The following is a 21021-nucleotide window of genomic DNA, read 5'->3' on the forward strand; positions in this document are numbered from 1 at the left end:
AGTAAGGGATTGGAATAGTTTGAGCCCTGTGGACTCTCAAAACTTACCAGACAAACTCCCTTCCATAATAAAGCTTCCTTCTGAGAAAAAGACTCCAAATTGAGCATGATAGGGACAAGGGAAAAAGAAGGTCTGGTTGAAAGTGAAGGAGAGGAAGCAGGAGGTCCTAGAATGTCACCAGCCATAGTTTTGAAACGCAGCATAAAACCATAAGTTACAAAAGGTTTCTGAATCATATCTCCTTTTAATAGTTAAGAAAAAAAATTTCACATAAAAATCTGCAACATAAAATGATTAAGGTTTAGTCTCATAAAGTTATTTTCAGAAAAAAAGAAAATGAATAGCAAAAGAACACACCCACAGACATTACATTCCAGAAGGATGTGGCCCCGAAAGATGAAGAATATTCTATCTTTTCAACTTCCAACTTCTCTTTCCTATTTTGAGCTACTTCTAATGAACCCAAAGACTTTAATTAAATGATACAATATATGAACGAATAACTTACATCAGAATAAGATACTCAAAAATTGGGTGATATATTCAGGAAAGAAAAGTCATTAAAAATGAAGATGAAACTAGAGAATGCAAGATTTCATAAGTGTTACAGATAATGCTTTTAGATAACTGGAAGATAAAAGGGAAAAATTTAAATATCAAAAAAATCAGGAAATAAGAAAGATTTGAGAGAAAGTCACAAATTAAGAGGATAGGCAAAGAAGATTTAATGTATGTATAATAGAAGTTATCAAAAGAAGAAACCCAGATTAAAGAACAGAACAAATACTAAAAGTGCCAATTAAAACATTTTTTTGAAATAAAAAAAAAATTTGAAAGTGTACAGTGAAAGACCAAACAACATACTCCCTGAAAAGTTGCCCCAGAATAACCAACACCAAGACAGCCTGTAAAATTCCTGGTCTTTAAAGACAAAAATCTTTGGCATCCAGGTAAAAGTACCAAATTACTTTAAGGAGAAAACAATTAGATTACCAATGGAACTATGTGACATATTAAAGATGCTGTGATCCAAGAATTTTATATTTAGCCAGCTGATTTTCAAGTACAAAAGTCTTAAACTGCTATCAACATGCAAAAATTCAGAGCATATTGTTCCCTTGAGTCCTTGCGGAGGAATTTACAGGAGAACAGGTTTCAGACAACCAAAATGAATAGATACATTGACACAGTGCTGGTGCTAAGTAGTAAACTTATATTTACTAATAGAACTAATTATAGGGGAGAAAAGAGGATATCAAAAAACTGAAAAGTTGGGAACCCAAACTGTAGTGCTAAGGGATACACACTTGTGGGATAATACTTTGAACCAGGAAAATAAGGTAGTGAATACCACGAAATTCTGGAGAGATGTTACACTGGGGAGGAAAGAGAGCTTTGTGATTGGTGGGATATGTGCATGGGTTGTGGAGTGGCTGGCAATGTTCCATTTCTTGACCTGGATGGTGATTAAGAGTGTTTGTCCTACAAGAACTCATTTTAGCTGCACATTTGTTTTGTGTGATTTCTCTGTATCTATGTTATATTTTACCATGAGAAGTGCTTTTTTTTCCATTTATTTTTAAATGTTAATAATACTCCCAATAATAAAAATAAAGGCAGGTAGTGATAGAAAGATGACAACTACTTCTAAAAACATAAAGAAAAAAGTTATAGCAATTTGTTCCAAACAAAGTCCCAAAGACTTTCACCATGCAAAACTAAGAATGCAGTGCATTACAAAATAATAATAATTTATGAGAATTCCCCATTAAACATGTTCAGTAGTTTTTTTGGGGTGGGAAGCCAAATTGTGCTTAATTTATTTCATCAGAACAGGAATTGGATGCTAGTTTAGATTTTTAATGTGAAAGATGAAAATATAAACATTATCTTCTCTTGTGGCAAGCTATCTGATTCTTTGTCAATTGTCATTTTCCCTTTGCATAAACAGTTGGTTATAATTTGAGCTTAATCAAGGGGGAGGTAATGAATATTCTGGTGCTGTCATTATAGTTGGGTTGGAGGAATTTCCATATAATCCTGTGAAATCAATTACTCCCTTGCGTCGGAGCTATAAATATGAGTATAAGCCATGTTTGACAAGAGCCGTCAAATGTTGACAACAGTCAATAGCTATGATGGCCTTAGGAACGATGGGGAAATGTCAGACAACAACACGCTGCCACAGTAGCATGGGGTGAAGGGAAGACTGCAGACTGTTGGGTCCAGTAAATCTGGGTTTGCAGCGTGATTCTTCTGCCTCAGTTTCTTTACCTTTAAATGGGGATAATGATTCTTATCAGAATTGTGAAGATTCGAGAGAATGACTATAAAGCCCTGAGTTCATACTTAGCACACAAAAGGTCTTGGATAGAGAACTATTTTCTCCCATCCTAATGATAACAGCTGCCTGTCCTGGCTCCACAGAGAGCAGCCGAGGAGACATTGGGGTCGGCGGGCTGGTGGAGAAGCAACGGACTTCTTAGGGTTTCATAAATTTCCTCAAGGGATTTCTAGAGGAGCATGAGACACAGAAATTATTTTTCCTTTCATTCACGAGATGACCTCAGACTCAAGTGGTTTTGTTGGCAGCAACTTTAATTACTGCGAAAGCTAATATTACAAAGGGAACCCCAGGGACTGGATGCTGGCTGATAACATAAGCCAGGGTTCATCATGGCCCAAAGAACATGGCTTGTTACTCTGCTCAGGAAACCCTAATACTCACAAGAATACACATTTTCAAGGTCCCCCCGCCCACCCTATCAAACACTATGGTCAGTCCTAAATCTAAAACAACTCATTAAGAAATCCCAGTGTGATGTTTTACAAAGTAGAATGGAATTACAACTAAATTCAGAACCCAGACAAGTTTTCTTTGTTTTCTTCCCAAGTCTGAATTGCTCCTAGGTTGATTTTTTTCATAAATCAGAAGCCATTTTTATTCAAGAAGTGCTGTGCGGTTTCTCAAGCAATTTCTTGGCCAGAAACTTCAACGAAACGGGTAAACTTGTTTTTCTTTCCCTGTTCAGTCCCCACACTTCACAAACATTTTCTGGTAACATGTATATCAAGCAAGTAGCTGTTTCAAAGTCAGATTTGGAGGCAGTGCTAATGGTAAAAGCAATTTCTAAGGGGCCAGATGCCAAGGAATAATAGTATTTTTCACTCATACACTCTCAATCTCTAATACAATCTAATGTGTGAAATGCTGCTGGGCTGGCTTACAGAAATGAGAGCCGAAATCCAGGGAATGCTGGAAAGAACATATACTTGCACTCCCCAGGGGCCATTTCAATATTCTTAATTCTTAACTGGCCTGGCTGGTGTATTTGACAAACAGCCCACTAGAAACGTTTTCTGTTTGACATTATTTTATTCATCCAATGAAGCCTGCAAGCAAGGCACTCAGGCGGATGCAAAACTGGGCAGTAGTAGTAGCATTTTACGTTTTTCCAGCAAATTTTCATCCAAAGACCTCAAAGGGCATGATGGGTACTAAAACACACCCATAGAAAGAGAGAAGGCAGTCCTCAGTAAAGAACCACAGAGATCTGGGAAATTACATGAAAATTCAGATCCACTTCTCACCTCCAAAGAGCTGGTGGTACAGCTGGGATTAAACTCTCTTCCCCTGTTGGTCCTGTGGGCAGCTCTCTGGGCAGGAGCGCAGTACAGACGCTCTGGGCACCGGGTTCTCAATTCTCTCCTAAACTCTTTGTAACGAAGAGTTCCACGCTATTTATCTAGATTTTTTCCACTACAATTTGTGGGCTTAGAAGCATTATTCAGCGATTATACAGCTTCCAATGCTTGTCTCCACAGGACAAAATTTGACTACCACCAAGATCCATACGTTTATTTTCTTTTAGCCCTTTTCCTCACTGTCTCTCACCATCTTTATTTTATTTTTGCTGTTACTGTTTCAGAAAAGTATATTTTTTTCATTTTCACCTCATTATTTTTATTAGTGTAATTCTTGCTACAGATATTAATGCAACTTGCTTGTGCCAGCAAATAAAATATTCTTAGAAAGAAGAAAACCTGAGCTTCTTGGCTCTAGTCTAGAAAGAAGGCAGTCTTGCCAGCTGAGGTTGAAATTTGTATTCTCTTCTGCTTGACTTTCTGATGAAGAAACATCACTCAGCGTTGCCCATGAGATTAATTTTCTAAGGAGTGATAAATGTTGATAATGCTGAGAGGATTTTTGATGTCTTGACCAAATGCAAGTTCCCAATATCTTAGCATATATTCTCTTTCATTAAAATTTCCTGGGGGATAACGGTGTGTTATGTGAGGCACTGGGCTAGTACTAAAGTCACCATCCTGGTTAGGCCACCATTTCTGCCTGCAAGGAGCTCGATAAGACGGTGGCAATGGCAATGAGATACGCATGCCTTATTTTCAAAGGTTATCCTGACTAGTAGGTACAAGCAGGATAACTAGTTAATACACAATGCTAGTGCTAAACATTAAAAAAAAATATGCCACTGAATTTTCCTGCCCCTCCTGCCCTCTGAGTCACACACACACACACACACACACACACACACACACACAAATGAGCTCATATAAATAATAATCTCCTAGCCAGTTTATTTAGTTGTCCAACTAATCAGAAAAGGAATTCTCAGGGTATGGTTTTGCCTTTTTATGGAAGACCATCTGAATTTCTCAGTGTTGTCTTATAATTATGGTCTCAAAAGACCACGACCAGTAAATATTACCATGACCCAGCAACCAAACAGCGGTGCAGAGGTGGCCATTTTCTTTCATACTTCATGCATTACCAGCAAACGTAGAATCTTCTTCAGAAAATAGAAACTGCCTTACTAGACGTAATGAATATGTGGGAGAGAGGAGAATTTCCACCTCTCTTTCTGGATGGGCCATTCGGAATGCAACACTGGCTCCTTTGGGTGAGCAGTAAAATAGTTACGTGGCTGTGTTGTAATGCCTGGGCTTGGGGGTGAAGTGCTGGTGGTGATCTCACAGAGCAGAGGCTGGGAGGGGGCCCTCTTCCCCAGAGCTGCAGAGGCTGCCAGATCAAGGGAGGATGCAGCAGGGGTGGGGGTTGCCAGGGAGGAGGAAAGAGGTTAGCGGGTCAAGTGAGAAGGGCAGGAAAGGCCAAAACGCAGCCAAAAACAGAAGAGGCCCCGGGTTGGGTAGTCGGCAGGCAGACTAAAGCTGGGAGATGGAAAAGCAAGGGAGATGCATGCAGGAAAGAAGGAGCTGAGTATGCAGGGAGGGAAGTGACCCTGAACCACAACTGAGAAAGGGGCTCCCGTGGCTGTCCCGGATTGGCTCTCTCTGGTGGATAAAATGCCGTGGGTCTGAGCTGGATTCGCTTGAGGATGGGGAGGACGCACTGCATGGCACACGTAGTCTTAATTAAATATATATTGATTAAGGCCACACCTATTTGCACAATGGTAGCCTGTGTAAATTTTGAGCAGTCTGGCTTCATTTTCTCTGGCGGTCATATTGTTAGCTGGCTATGGCCCTCTCTTGACCATGCTGTCACTGTGTGGAGAGCATCACCCTTCAGTTATGCACTAACTTTTCACTACTGTTGGCATATACTGACTGTCATGTTCCCTCATTTCCAATACCAAAAGTCCAGTGTTACTTTTCGGTTTGTTCCTTGGTTTTATGGAATTTTTATTGGTCCACACTATTTAGATGAAGTCAACCCAAGTATTTACACATTCGCCCATAGACAACAATCACCAAAGATAGTTCTCCGTAAAGTAGAAACCTAAATCTGGTTCAGGACAAAATGCCTAGCGGGCTGCCTCGCACAGAGCAGTGTTGAAGGAATGGTTGTTGCATAACTGAGTAAAACCACGATCCCACGGATAAAGACATTCTGTTTGATAGACAGCAACTGTATTTTCTTTCAGATTTGCTCTGTGGGGGGCATTCTTGAAAACATCCTAATGTGGTACAATAGTTGAAGACGGCAGTGTACAAGGTAGAATAAAGTTTACAAGGGCTATTTCCCACTGGGTTAATGATGTGATAAAATTCAGATAACTTCTTCAATAAACAAATGACGCAGAAAGACATTTTTATGGATTTTGTAGGGGGAGGGGTTCAGAGATATGAGATGAGGCTTTTGGCCACACTCTGTAAAAACTACGTCACTCCATACCAAAGGCTGAAATCCTCCCGGAAAGTTTGCCTTTTTACATACTGCTCTGCGTGCATATATCTTTGACAAAATTGACAATAGGAGTTTCATCAACTCTTACTCTTTTCTTCCAGAAAAGCTTTCACCAGCAAGGCATGATTGCATGAAAAAATATTGCCTAGATGAGGTACCAACAAAATAATGACAAGCATCTGAGAAAATACAGATGTGGAAAACGATGTGTACTTTTGTCCTCAAAGCTATTCCCATTTTGATTTAGTAGCTGAACATAATTTTATGATTATGAAATGCCCTAATGATTATTGCATTCATCTGCTGCTTTATAGTCCTTCAAAAACATCTAGGTGTGCATTTATTCATTGCACGCTTATTCCTTGCCTGCCATATACCAAGATTGCACAAAATGCTATAATCAACTGTTTTTGTTTATCTAACCAACTGTTTAACAGTGGAGATGACAGCCAAGAACCAAAAGTAGATACTATAATTCTCAATGTAGACCCATGCAATTCAAATTCTCCAAACGAATAACTTGTTTGAATGGAAAAGTGCTAGGTGGGGATTAGTTTCCCTTGGGAGGCATGTTTAAAGCAGCACCAAGCTATTATTCTTTTTGGCATCTAACTGAGCAAGAGCGGAAGCCAGGCTTCTTGAAAAATCTACACCGAAAGAAAAGTTTCCTTTTAACCTTCCCCGCTTTCCTTTCTCTACCCCTCTCCTGTTTTTGGCGGTCCCTCTTCCCCATTATTTATGGCCTTCATTTATTCATTCCACTCACTCACTCACCAACCAATTATTTTGAAACAAGAGCAAGGCACTTTGCCAGTGGAGAAACACAGATATGAACGAGAGGAACCCTGTTGAAGGCAGCTACTGGTTCTGCTGTGAAGATAAGTCGTGTCCAGGCGTTAGCACAGTACAAAGAGGCGCATGATAAATGCCATCCAGTGGACGGGACGGTGAGGTGTCAGAGGACGTAAGGCACCTGAGTTCTACACCAGTTGAGACCTGATGGCTCTTGAACTACCCCTTCCTCTCAACCAGAGCTGGGCAGCCTTCACTGCACACGGGAATCACCTGCAGAGTTTTTCGAAGTCAGTCCTGATACTCAGGCTAAATGCAAGTCTCTGGAGATGGGACCCGGATGCCAGTAACTTTTAGATTAGCTATTCCAGTGTGCAGGCTAGGTTGAGAAGCATTGTTCTAAATATCCCTTTTTCTTCTAAATTTCATGTTACCAAAATTTTAATATCACTTGTCCACGTTACTGTGGAAAGGAGCGGAAAAGGAAAATAACATCAGGGAAAAGATTCACTTTTCTCTTTCCTTAACAAACAAAAACGAAAAACTAAATAAACAGACAAATAAAAACAAAGCAACAACAGAAAAACTGTTCTCTTTTGGAAGTTCTTGAGGTAGGGAATTCAAAATTCCCAAGGGAAAGGAGAGATCTTGGCAATCAGTGGTGGCAGCTGCAGTGGTTTAGCTGGAGAGACTCAGGGAAGAGCTGTGATCCTCTGAGGAAGGCGAGACCAGGCAGGTTAAACCTCCTGGTTAGATGCCGGGGTACCGGACAAAGGAAATGGAATAGGGGGAGGAGGAGGTCTGGTTTGTTTTGACAACAAACCTTTAGTATTTATTCCAATAAATTTCACAATATTAAATCAGTGGCCAAATTATTAAGCCTTTTAAGGACTTGACAGAACAAAACACAAGTCATAAATCAGGACAAAGATCTGACCCTTAATGTGATGGATGGGGATGGCAGTTGGGGAATTATAACAACAAGCCCCCAAATTTGGCCACTGTTACAAGTTGTGAAATGTGCTGGCATAGATACAAAAAGTCTGTTGTCAGCAAATAAAATGAAGTAAAATCATGTAGAAGAGATTTAGTTGAAGTTTCCTGTTCCCCCCCAGTGCCCGAAAGCATCTTCTCCGTGTTCCTCCTTCTGATCACTGAGAGTGAGGGGATGAGGAAGCCCATGGATGAGACAGACCCAGATTCCAGATTTTGCTACCTGTGGGAACTCGAGTTACAGCCAGTTCTCTGGGCTTCAGATTCCTTATCAGTGAATGGGGGGATAACATCTGTTTCAGAAAGTTGTGAAAATTAAATAAAGAACAAACAATACAGTTAAGGCTCTTAAGAATTTCAAGACTTTTCCTCATTTTTTCCTTTATGTATTGTTCCTGCTGTAATCTCGAAGGCAGTTTAAATTCTGGCAGACATAAGGGAGATAAAAATTTTGTACAACACAAATTTGCCAATGGGGAAAGTAAGTTCTTGGGGTGGGGTGGGGTGGGGGCTGGGTGGTCCGAGCCTAAACATGATGGGGTCTTCTGCCATGAATAAATTTGTTCAAATCATTGGGGGCAAGTGACTGGCCATTTTCGATCCTCTGTTTATCTACACACAGGTCTTCCTCTGGATTAGGGGTGGCAAGCTCAGAGGCTAGTAGGGCCCTGCAGGCCTGAGGTGGGGGTGAGGGCGGGATCTGTGGAACACAGAGAATATTCTCTCTCTCTTCCAGGGGCAGCCTCTACTTACATCCAGCAGGCAGTTGGCACGAGGGATTTAGGGTCAATTGTTGCCAGATCTGATTTTTCAACAAAAGTGAGATCCATATTTGTCATAAAATCTTCCAGTTTTTAAGCGTTGTCGACTAATTCTATCTTCTTTCAGCATCAGGTGGGCCAAACAAAACACATCTGAATGTAGCCTGTGTGTCACAAGTTTGCAACCTTTGGATTTTGAAGGTCCTTTTCACCTCCAATGCCCTCTGCTCTATGAGCCTGAGAATAATTGTATCCATCTTGCATGAGAGGCCCACCTTGAGGACTAGAAATACAGTCATACCCTCTGCTTCCAAATAAGTGTTTCCTGTTGTTAATGTTTCATTATCCATAATTGATGTTACCCCCAGGCAACTCTTATGCAAACAGCCTCTTATTCCAAAGTTCAAATCAATTATATTTCCTGTTACTTGCTAAAGTGCACAGACTTTATTTTCTGCATGTTAGTTTTATCTTTTTTAAGGCAATTGGTGGCTGGTTTCAATTCCCCAGGGCCCAACTTCACTTTGCACCAACTCTTGGGAGGTAAATCTTTCATGAGCTTTAGCATTTGTAAAGCTGAGTATGTTATAAACGTCTTGGAGAAACACAATCTTCCATCCCATCTCTTATCAACTGAGTTGTGTAACCCCAAATTCATATGATGAAGCCCTAACCCTCAATGTGACTATATTTGGGGAAGGGGCCTTTAAGGAGGTAATTAAGGTTAAATGAAGTCATGAGGGTGGGGCCCTGATCCAATAGGACTGCTGTCCTTATAAGAAGAGGAAGGGATACCAGGAGCGTGGGTATGCAGAGGAGAGGCCCTGTGAGGGCACAGTGAGAAAGCGGCCATCTGCAAGCCAGGAAGAGCTCTCACCAGAAACCACACCTGCCAGCACCTTGATCTTGGACTTCTGGCCTTCAAAACTGTGGGGAAATGAATTTCAGTTGTGTAAGCCCCCCAGGCTACAGGATTCTGTTGTGGCAGCCCAAGCAGACTGATGCATCACCTAAAACTAGCCTGTCATCCTGTCATTTGTGTCTGATGCCTTTCAGCTTTTAGGCTCCTTAAAAATTCCAGTCATCCTCAGAGAAATCCCACTTTTAACTCATCTTCCCATCTGACTTCCTGCTCAAGATGTTAGAGAAATTTCTGTATCTCCAATCAAAGGAATCCCCCTTCTGGGAAGTAAATGCAACTGTGTAGATAATGACAAAATACAAACTATTTGGTGACTCACCCATAAAATGTGAGATAAAGGAAACCAATTCTTTTCCCAAGTTTTAGAATTTCTCCTCGCTTGTCAGCTGCTCCCGTGAGTCGCACTATGCCTACTTTCTTGAGGCTCGAGAGCCAGTTGTATGCATGCTCATCATTTCTTAAAACGTCTTCAAAATCCAGCGTCGGGAGCTGGAGCTCCGAGCCCCAGTGCTGACATTCTGGGAATTAAGGAAAAGAAGAAACCAGATGGAATGACATCGTTTTTACGTACAATGAGAACCTCAGAGATGGGATGAACTCATTGAAGCTGACCTTTGATTTATCACAGAATTTACTAAATTTCAGTCATATTGGAAATGCCCAAGTTACCAACATTTCTTCCCTGGAGCCAAAACAGTCTACTTCCTGCCTACACCTGAGCCTGACCTGCGACAGGTATTCACTGCATGATGTTTGTCGAGAGAATGTCGTTCAGCTTACAGATGGCTCTTGACCTGTGTATTCTTAGGGCTTCTCTCCCTTGACGCTGCTTAGAAATAACACCGAAACGCTGTGTATTTTAACAGCCAAGTTATATTGCTCAACTCCAAACAGATGGTAAAATCAGAATGGTGGACTAGATCAGCATATGCCTATTCCTGGGGATGGGGGGGTGTTTGTGGTGGTGGGTACAGCTCCTTCTTTCTCTTATTTCACCTCATAAGAAGCTTTCTCTGGGGTCAGATTGTTCTTTGGAATCAGCAAAAGCCGTCTATGGGGAAGAAAAGATGAAAGATGTGGTCCTGGGATGCATGGACCCTTTGGTGACAATGCCATGGGAGATAACGTCAGTGCCTTCCTCAGTTCTTGGATGCCTCATGACTAAATGCTCATAAAAATGTTTCCTTGAGAAAACAGAAAGGAAAACAAATGTAAAAAATAATTTGCTGCTAAGCCAGGCTCTCCCAAAGGAGGTGGAACACAGAGGAAATGTAATTTTGCCAAGGAAAATAACTCTGATATTAATAACTGCATTCAGGAAAGACCCAACTCTAGCTAACCCATTTCATTCCTTCATTTTTTGGGACAGAATTTGCCCTAGAAAGGCAACCCTTCCTAACAACTGACAGAGTGAGATCTTACACTCCCCATACCATCCTGAGCGACGCCCCACTTTTCAAACCGGGGAATGTAACTCTCGTTATGGAAAACAACCCCAAAGCTGCCATTTAAGAATGAGGAATGGGTCGGGTTCCCCTGTAGTAGCTGTAGACTGGAAATCATTCCCTCTTGGGTGTCAACATGGCTGTTTCTGTAGAAGCAGGGATTCCTTAGGAGTCAGACAGGGGCTGTGGTGGTAAGAAGACCCGTGCAGGTGCTGGAACCCTCTTCCTGCTCTCTCACCAGCTGGTTGCATAAGGACACTCGCAGAGGTGAGTGGGGCTGCGTGGGAAGAGCTAATCAGACTACAAATGCACATATCGCCAAAGTTTCTAGGTGATTAAGCATAACAGCTTGCACAACGAGGCAAAATTTCCAAGGCCTAAATTGCAAACTGTCAATTAGGCCTCTGTAGTGGCTGCATTAATTCTTTCGGGCTAGGTGAATGTTCTTTAGTAGTGAATACATTCCATAAGCCCAAGTGATTTATTGTACCTTCTCAGGAAGTCAAGATTATATTCAGCCACTGGATCCTAATTTCTCATTTTAACTCTTCTCTCTCTGTGGGACTAATCAGAACTGAAAAAATCTATAGCCTCTCCTGCTCCTTTTTTTTTTTTTGGTGTTGCTTAGTAAGTGCTTGCTACGTTTGAGAGGACCTTAGAATTTAATGTTAAACAAGCCACCTTGGCAAAGGGAAGCAGTTCAGCATACCTTATGCCAGAGCAAATGGCTAAACAGTTAACAGACAATGAAGTGTGAAGGTTTTAGGTTAAAATTATAATTTTTTGGGGGGGCGGGAATGGTGTAAAATACTTGTTCTTGATATTCCTTGATTATATCAGCTGTCCAAAAATTATTTGCTGGTTTATTTTTTCAACAAGCCTAATATTTTACCATGTCGCAAGTCACTGTGATAGGCAGTAGATTTTAAGGAGCTCGCAGTCTATGGCAGAATTGGCCTTGGGTGCTGACAGCTAAAACACAGTCTGATAGATGCCAGAGTTGAAGTCCATTCAGGATACTATGAGGTATCAGATCTTCTATTCTTTTTCTAATGCCCCTCTGAGACATGAGCTACTCTTTCTCTTGCATGGTGGTTATCCAGGTCTGCCCCTCATGTCTCGACTATTTCTTGCCAAATCAAGCTGGATTGGTTTCATGTGAAAGAGCCTCTTTTCTGCGAGGCAAGCCACCCGGCTGTGTTTTCAATATTGCGTGATGTGGTTCGCCTTGCCACTCCCGTTTGTCACTCCCGTTTGCTCTTTGCATTTGAAGTCTCCAGATTGTAGTACTTGATACTGATCAAAAAGGTCTGCATAAAGAAGGTGGTAAAGGTCACACAGATTGTTTATTGGCTGCCTAACTAGAAAAATCATTTGGCTTCTAGTTAGGAGAAAAATTTTCTGGGCAAAATATCAGCATTAAGATCATAACTAACAAATCACTATCTCCTCTTTTCAAAGCTTACACCTCAGTAGACTACATCCAGAAACAAAAAACACTGAAAACAATTTTAAGCTTATTGAGCCCCAAGTGAAAATTACAGGCCCAAAGAGAATCAGAGGTGGATGTGATATTAGAGACTCACCTGGCATTTTCACATCGGCTTCAGGATTTCCCATCTCCTTCAGTTCTTATTATTGAATAAAAAACTTGTCTAAACCACAGCTGGGGATTCTCCCAGGTCTTAGGCACTGTGGTGATCTGGCCAAGGCCATGTTTTTTTTTTAAGGATTGGCACCTGGGCTAACAACTGATGCCAATCTTTTTTTTTTTTTCTGCTTTATCTCCCCAACCCCCCCCCCCCCCCCCCCGTACACAGTTGCATATCTTAGTTGCAGGTCCTTCTAGTTGTGGGATGTGGGACGCCACCTCAACGTGGCCTGACGAGCGGTGCCATGTCCGCACCCAGGATCCGGACCCTGGGCCGCCGCAGCAGAGCGCGCGAACTTAACCACTCGGCCACAGAGCCGCAAGGCCGTGTTTTTATTGCTGTGTAGACTGTTAGATGGATTGGCTGTTGTCTACATGCCCATCTGTAGCAAATGTAGTCTTTATTACAAAGATTAAGTAACTCACTGATGAACCTTTGTTATAATATTTAGAAGAAAAATCTTATATCCTATTGAGGGCAAACCAGCCTGGAGAAATAGTATGCTCTAGACCACAATATTGTCAAACTGAACTTTCTGAGACGATGGAAATACTCTGTGTCTGCGCGTCCAGTACCATAGCTGCTAGCAACATGCGGCTGCTGAGACTCGGGGCGTGGCCAGCGGAACTGACGAACTAAATGTTTTACTTCATTTAATTTTAACTCATTTTGACTTAAATTTAAATAGCCACACATAACTAGTAGTGTATGAAACAGGACACGAATAAAGAACACGGAGGCAGAGAGGCCTGGGTGTGAATCGCTGTCCTGCCTCTTACCAGCTAGTTTCTTGGTCTCCTCTCTGAGCCTTCCTCTCTTAATTTGTAAAATAGGTGCAATTATGTTCACCTTGCAGGTTATTTGTTGACCATGCAAGGAGATTATGCGAGGAGCTAGTATACTGCTTGCAGACAGTAGACCAGTAATAATATAGCAACAGCTAATATTTGCTGACACTTTCTAGGTGTCAGGCACAGTGCTAGGTGCTTTCCATATATTGTTTCTTTTAAGGGCCACAATAAACATGTGTGACAGATGCCTCCAGGGTTGTTCCCGTATCATCGAGAAGGGAACAGAGACCCGAGTCATGCAGCTCACGGTTTGCTGAGCTGGTTCATCACATCTCGGCCACTGATTCCAAAGTCTGTAATTTTAACAACTACACATACAATAAACATTTGAGGCCTTGAAATACTGCTGTTACATGCATTTTTACGTCCTATGTCTGAAATGCCCGTAGTATTCTGTCCCTTATACAGGAAATCTACCAGATAAAAGAGAAGGCAGGGCAAGTTACAATTAGGAACACGCTGTCTGAACTCGTTCAAGATAAGCGTTGGCTCGGCGTCAGGACTGTAAATGTAGGAGAAACATTACGACGAAGTTTCAGTGCACAGCACTACAGCAACACGGCTGTTCGCCTTTTGTGAAATGAACCAAGGCTTAAAAATTAAAATGGCTAGTTTCTCTTCTTTAATCTATGGCAGGACATTTCAGTGATCCACGACCGTTTGGTTTTACTTAAGGCCATTGTCACTTTCCAGAGAGTTTTGGTGACTGTGTGGCAGGGAAATAAAATAAATAGAGGTTGAAAAAACATTTTCAGAAGATGTAAATGTTTGAAAACTTTGAGTTTGTATTTTGACTACTTTGTGGATTCAAGAAAGATCTACTTAGGGCACACACTACATACATGTATATTTATAGCATGTTCTAGTGAATTTTTCTTTCTATGTGAGTCATCTTCCCACTATAGAATAACACACATACCTCTTTGTTTTAAAAACAGAATGAGCTATATTCTTTCAATAAATATGTTACTCTTTACATGTGTACAATTAACCATTTTCACACAGAGTCTCCAGTATATCTCAGGCTGTCCATATTATAGACCGCATAGTCTATACTATAAATAATCTCAAATTTACAGGATTTTACTATCAGAGGGTGGTTACAATGCCTTTTAAGTTCTGCAGAGTTCACAATTTTCCAACTACAGCTCTCCTTTTGGTGTGCCCTAGCAGGAGCTTTGCAAAAATCAGTGATCAAGGGCACAGCCCATCACAGAAACTGTGTCCTAATGTGAGCCACTCACACACTTGGTTACGCCAAGTGTGACTTTCAGAGTTGTGACTGACCAGTTTCCAACCTCAGCATAACATCCCGAATATAAAATACTCTAATTTTCAGGGAGAAATAAACGACATTTCAATAAGTCCCCAGTAAAATCATTCTACGATATCTGCACAGAAACTTTAACAGTGGAAAAGTAATTTAAAAGCATTTTCCCAGTCTCTTCCAGCGGCAAAACATAACTACCGGGGGCCCAAAAGAAAACACATTTGACCAGAGTAAATCATTTGTCAGGTGAATACATTAAAAGAAAATTTAAATCTCACACTTGGGTCTGGATACATAAACAGTATGGAAAATGACGGAATATTTAAGGCATGAACCACCCTTTCTAATTTAACTTACGGCCTTACTAATAAATACTTCCTTGAACATGTGCTTCACACATCATAAAATTTATGAACAGGCTACATGCTGGCTTTCAAGGAACCATTTGTACAAGGTTTCCTTTTCAGGGTTAAGCATCACATTCCTGGATCCTGAGATGTATTTCAAAAAAGGAAAAGACACAAAGAAGCTCTTTAGTGAAGGATTGGTGAGTGCAATGTTGCAGTCATCAATGTTGCAATGTGTTATTTCAATAGTGTAGGACTTCTGTCCACCTGCACTGAACTCTGCTGTTGGCTCTGAAATAGCAATGGGAGGTGCTGAGGATCGGCCAGTCTCTTACTATCTTTTCATGTAAACGCCTGCAGGGGCCCAGCCAAAACCAAAATCTGAACCCTAGCAAAGGAGAGGCACTTGGGGAGAAATAAGGCCTTGATGGCCTCCTCTGCGCTAAGGGGACCTGCTCTCTTGGATATTCCTTTACTTCTTGTCTAGTGAACTCAACATGTCTTTCAAGATTCTGGTCACTTGTCCTCTCTTAGACTGAGATCTTCCCGAAGCTGACCCTGAGATGAGAGGATTTGAACAGAAGCAGTTTCTGAAGGAGGCGCCCCTGGAAGCAATCACAGGAGTGGGGGACGAAAGCCTCTGGGAGGCGTTTTAATGAACCGGTGACTGACTGCTTTTGGCAGCAGGGGCTCAGCACAAGCAGCGCTGTAGACTATACTTCAGAGTTGTCCCACCCAGGGGCAAGGAAGCTGAGATGCATAGGCCGCCCACGCCCCCCTTGGTGGTTGAGGGCTGCTTCTCTGGGCGTTCCACCCTGTGTGTTGGCCAAGTGTGCTCCCTCAGGGAGAGAACGTCCTCCAGCGGCGTGGCAGTCTTGCAATAGGAAGCTGCTGGCACATATGGGAGGATGGCTGAGGGGCTCTGGTGGGGCACCGACAGCCTCTGCAATGCCTTCCTTCAGGATCTGCGAGAGTGGGTTAGATGGCTGTCCTCTGGTCCCCCAGCACCCGTACACACCTCAGTCACAGTGATCAGTCACATTATGTGAAATGATCTTTCTCTTATTCAACACATACTTGTTGAAAGCCTTGCTATGCAAAAGAGATCACATTAGTAAAGAAAAATAGATGTGATGACTGCCCTCATGAAGGAAAAAAGTGAATAAACAGGGAGCAAACAAATAAATACACAAAAGTAAACATTGTAGCAAGTGCTATGGGGGTAACAAATGGGGTGTATTGACCAACAATTACTGGGAGTGGCATGGGGAACCTATTTAGACGTGGCAGTTAAGAAAGGTCTAGCTGAAGAGATGCTATTTAAGCCAAATCCTGAGGGAAGAGAGAAGCCAGTCATGCAAAGGGCAGGGAGAAGGGTGTCCAGGTGGGAGGGACAGTAGCAAGAGGGGGATCTCTTATTTGTTGGAGAAACTCAAAGTCACCCAGGCTCAAAGCCATGAGGCAAAGAGCACGTGTAGCAGATGAAGCGGAAAAGTAAGCTACAGAGGGTCAGCAGGGCCTGCTCTCTCTCTTCCACTGGACTGAAGTTCCTTGCAAACCATGGAAATCGTGTCAATTATCTTTATTTCCTCACCAACACTGCCCCCTTTCTCTTCCTTTCCCCAGTATATAGCCCAGGGTTGACATCAGTAGATTTTCAGAAAACTAATGTGTTCTGTTTCCTAAACAAATCTTTGCTTACTTCCTAATGACTAGAGACTAGGAGCAACCCCTGGAACAAGAGATTGTGTCTGAGCATACTTTGTATTCTGAAAGATGGAAAAATCCATAAAACCTTTTCTCTTAAAGTGATAATCCCACCAAACCCAAAAGGTCTCCCTGAGAATGTGTAAAAGATGTTTTTAAACAAGTTTAAGTTGCTTGAAAAGAAGGAAACACACTTTCATTTTGGACTGCTAGGTACCGGGTATATTCTATATGCTCAGCCCCATGACGAGAGTGAAGATCTGTAGAGTTGGAGAAAATAAGAACACACGAAATGGTGAAGCGGAACTAAATGGCGGTGTGTGATGAATATTGAAAAAATAAGAGTTAACATTTATTGGGCACTTATGATTCCAGGCACTCTTCTGAGCACTTTATAGGGATTAATTCATGTAATCCTCACGACAACCCCATAACAGAGGTTCTATTATTGTTTCCATTTTATAGATGAGGAGACAGGCACAAGGGTCTCAGATAATTTGTGCAACATCACAGCTAATACATGTCACAGCTGGGACACCCACTAAAACAACTTGACTCCAGATTTTCAGAAAAAACATTGTATGTTGAAGGAAAACAAGCACCAAAGGATGTCAGGAAGGGAGATGATTATCTTAGACTTCCTTAGAGTTGGCAGGGCAAACAGAAGATTCAGTTTTCCCTCTGTCCTTGCTGTGACTCTCCCAGGTGACACCCTTGAAAAGTTTATAGAACACCCTCTTCATCACTCTCAACTACCCAGCACACATCTCCCTGTGAAGCAGCCCCTACTGTTTAAGAGGCTTCTTTCCTAAGTCCAGGACCAGGTGGCTTCTCTGGAGAATTCTACCAAACATTCAAAGAAGATTTAACACCCATCGTCCTCAAACTATTCCAAAAAATTTAAGAAGACAGAATGCTTCCTAACTCATTCTATGAGGCCAACATTACCCTGATACCAATACCAGGCAAGAACAACACAAAGAAAGAAAATTACAGTCTAATATCGCTGATGAACACAGATACAAAAATCCTCAACAAAATACTAGCAAACAAAATACAGTAAAATATTAAAAGGATCATACATCATGATCAAGTGGGATTTATTCCAGGGACACAGGGATGGTTTAACAGCCACAAATCAATGTAATACATCAGATTAACAAAATGAGCAATAAAAATCACATGATCGTCTCAACAGATGCAGAGAAAGCATTTGACAAGATCCAATATCCATTTATGATAAAAACTCTAAATAAAATGGGCATAGAAGGAAAGCACCTCAACATAATAAAGACCATATTTGACAAACCCACAGCCAACGTCATACTCAATGGTGAAAAAATGAAAGCCATTCCTCTGAGAACAGGAAGAACAAAAGGGCGCCCACTCTCACCACTCCTACTCAACATAGTACTGGAGGTTTTGGCCAGAGCAATTAGGCAAGAAAAAGAAATAAAAGGAATCCAAATTGGAAAGGAAGAAATGAAACTCTTGCTGTTTGCAGATGACATGATTCTATATATAGAACCCCCAAAAGAATCCATCAGAAAACTATTAGAAATAATCAACAACTATAGCAAAGTTGCAGGGTACAAAATCAACTTACAAAAATCAGTTGCATTTTTATACACTAACAATGAACTAGGAGAAGGAGAAGTCAAGAATACAAATTTACAATCGCGATAAAAAGAGTAAAATACGTAGGAATAAACCTAACCAAAGAGGTGAAATAACTGTACACTGAAAACTCTAAGACATTATTGAAAGAAATTGCAGAAGACACAAAGAAAGAGCAAGATATTCCATGCTCATGGGTAGGAAGAATCAAGATAGATAAAATGTCCACACTACCTAAAGCAATCTACAGATTCAGTGCGATCCCAATCAGAATCCCAATGACATTCTTCACAGCAATAGGACAAAGAATCCTAAAATTTATGTGGAACAACAAAAGACCTCAAATAGCCAAAACAATCCTGAGAAAAAAGAACAAAGCTGGAGGCATCACAATCCTTGACTTCAAAATATACTACAAGACTGTAGTAATCAAAATAGCATGGTACCGGCAGAAAAACAGACACACAGATCAATGGAACAGAAGTGAAAGCCCAGAAAGAAAACTACAAACAAAACAAAAAGACAACCCACCAAGTGGGAGAAAATATTTGCGAATCATATATCTGACTAGGGGTTAATTTCCAAAATATGTAAAGAACTCACACAACTCAACAACAAAAAAACAACCCAATCAAAAAATGGGGAGAGGATATGAACAGACATTTTTCCAAAGAAGATACCCAGATGGCCAACAGGCACATGAAAAGATGTTCAACATCACTAATTATTAAGGAGATGCAAATCAAAACTGCAATGAGATATTACCTTACACAGGTCACAATGGCTATAATTACCAAGACAAAAAATAACAAACATTGGAGAGGATGTGGAGAAAAGGGAAGCCTCACGCACTGCTAGTGGGAATGCAAACTGTTGCAGCCACCATGGAAAACAGCATAGAGATTTCTCAAAAAATTAAAAATAGAAATACCATATGATCTAGCTATCCCACTACTGGGTATTTACCCAAAGAACTTGAAATCAATAATCCAAAGAGATTTATGCACCTCAATGTTCACTACAGCATTATTCATAATAGTGAAGATGTGGAAGAAACCCAAGTGCCCTTCTACAGATGAATGGATAAAGAAGACGTGGTATATATATATATATATATATATACACACAATGGAATACTACTCACTCATAAAAAAGACAAAATCGTCCCATTTGCAACAACATGGATGGTCCTTGAAGGTATGTTATTAGGTGAAATAAGCCAGACAGAGAAAGAGAAATACATGATTTCACTCACATGTGGAAGATAAACACATGGATAAAGAGAACGGATCATTGGTTACCAGAAGGGAAGTGGGCTGGAGGTGGGTGAAAGGGGGAAAAGGGCACATATGTACATTGAGAGATAAAAATTAGACTATTGGTGGTGAGCGCAATGCAGTCTATACAGAAACATAAATAATAACATACACCCAAAATTACACAATGTTATAAACCAATATGATCTCAATAAAATAATTGAAAAAAAAAAGAGGGTTATATCTTAACCCTCCAGTTGTCACAAGCTTCTTCCTTATGCTGAGGCACAATCGACCTTTGTCACCTTTCTTTTAGGCCCAATTCTGTGCTCCAGAATCACACAGAATGTGGCAGTCTTGGAGACATGTGTAAAGACAGCTACTGTCCTAAGTTTTTCTTTCCAAGGCTGAATAGCCTCTTTCCTGCCCGTATTTTCTCAAGCCCTGCGCTGCCCTCTCTGCTCTCCTTCGGATGATGTGTTGAATTTGCTGATGCCCCAGAACAGCACTGGTGTCTTAATCAGACATAACGTTACAGGTGTGGTCTGGCCCACGCCTGCACGGTGGGTTTGCTACTACATTTTTATTCATGCAGCCCAAATCTAATTAATCTTTTTTGGCAGTCTCAACTCTGTTGACTCATATTAACTTTTCAGTCAACTGAAACGTGTAAGAATTGCCTGTCAGCCAAGCCTTCATTTCCGAAGCCGGTTCACTGAGACCGTATTAAGCACATATAGAGGTGAGGATGCAGGTCCAATTTGATAGGGACATTGTGTCAAAGTTAATAACTCGAGGTGTGAAGGTGACAGGTCTGGATTCACAACTGAATTCTGATACTTCCCCCCGCATGACCTTCAGAAAGTAGTACATTCTCTCAACTGGGTTTCTTCATCTGGAAAATACAGGATGGAAACAACCTGCAGGCTTGTTGTGAAATTTAGATGAGATGATATCTGTCAAGAACTTAACGCGGCGCACCTGATTAAACCAGCACTTGAACCAGAGCAGCTGAGCGTGGCTGGAGGCAAACACAGCGTGACGAGCACCTTGTTGCACGCCCGCTAATCGCCAGTTAACTCCCACACTCCCCTTGCTGACTGGGTCTCACGCTCTGTCCTCAAACCTCCCACAGCTCCTTCTCCTACTCGTGCTCAGCTGACCACCTTGTTTCTTATTTCAGTGAAAAAATAGAAGGACTCAGAAGAGAACTGCCATACACTCCCACCACCGCACCTCCCA

The 21021-nt window shown here is 41.3% G+C and overlaps 1 protein-coding gene across 1 annotated transcript in view; it reads right to left on the reverse strand.

Annotated features, from left to right (window-relative positions):
• Positions 1–21021, reverse strand: part of BBOX1 (gamma-butyrobetaine hydroxylase 1) — a 60130-nt gene that overhangs the window by 19912 nt on the left and 19197 nt on the right. Inside the window, exon 4 of the mRNA XM_046637878.1 lies at positions 9954–10152. Coding sequence (XP_046493834.1) covers positions 9954–10152 — 199 coding nt within the window. The remainder of the gene's footprint in view (positions 1–9953; positions 10153–21021) is intronic.

Source organism: Equus quagga, chromosome 14, assembly GCF_021613505.1.
Source record: "Equus quagga isolate Etosha38 chromosome 14, UCLA_HA_Equagga_1.0, whole genome shotgun sequence".
Lineage (NCBI taxonomy): Eukaryota > Metazoa > Chordata > Mammalia > Perissodactyla > Equidae > Equus > Equus quagga.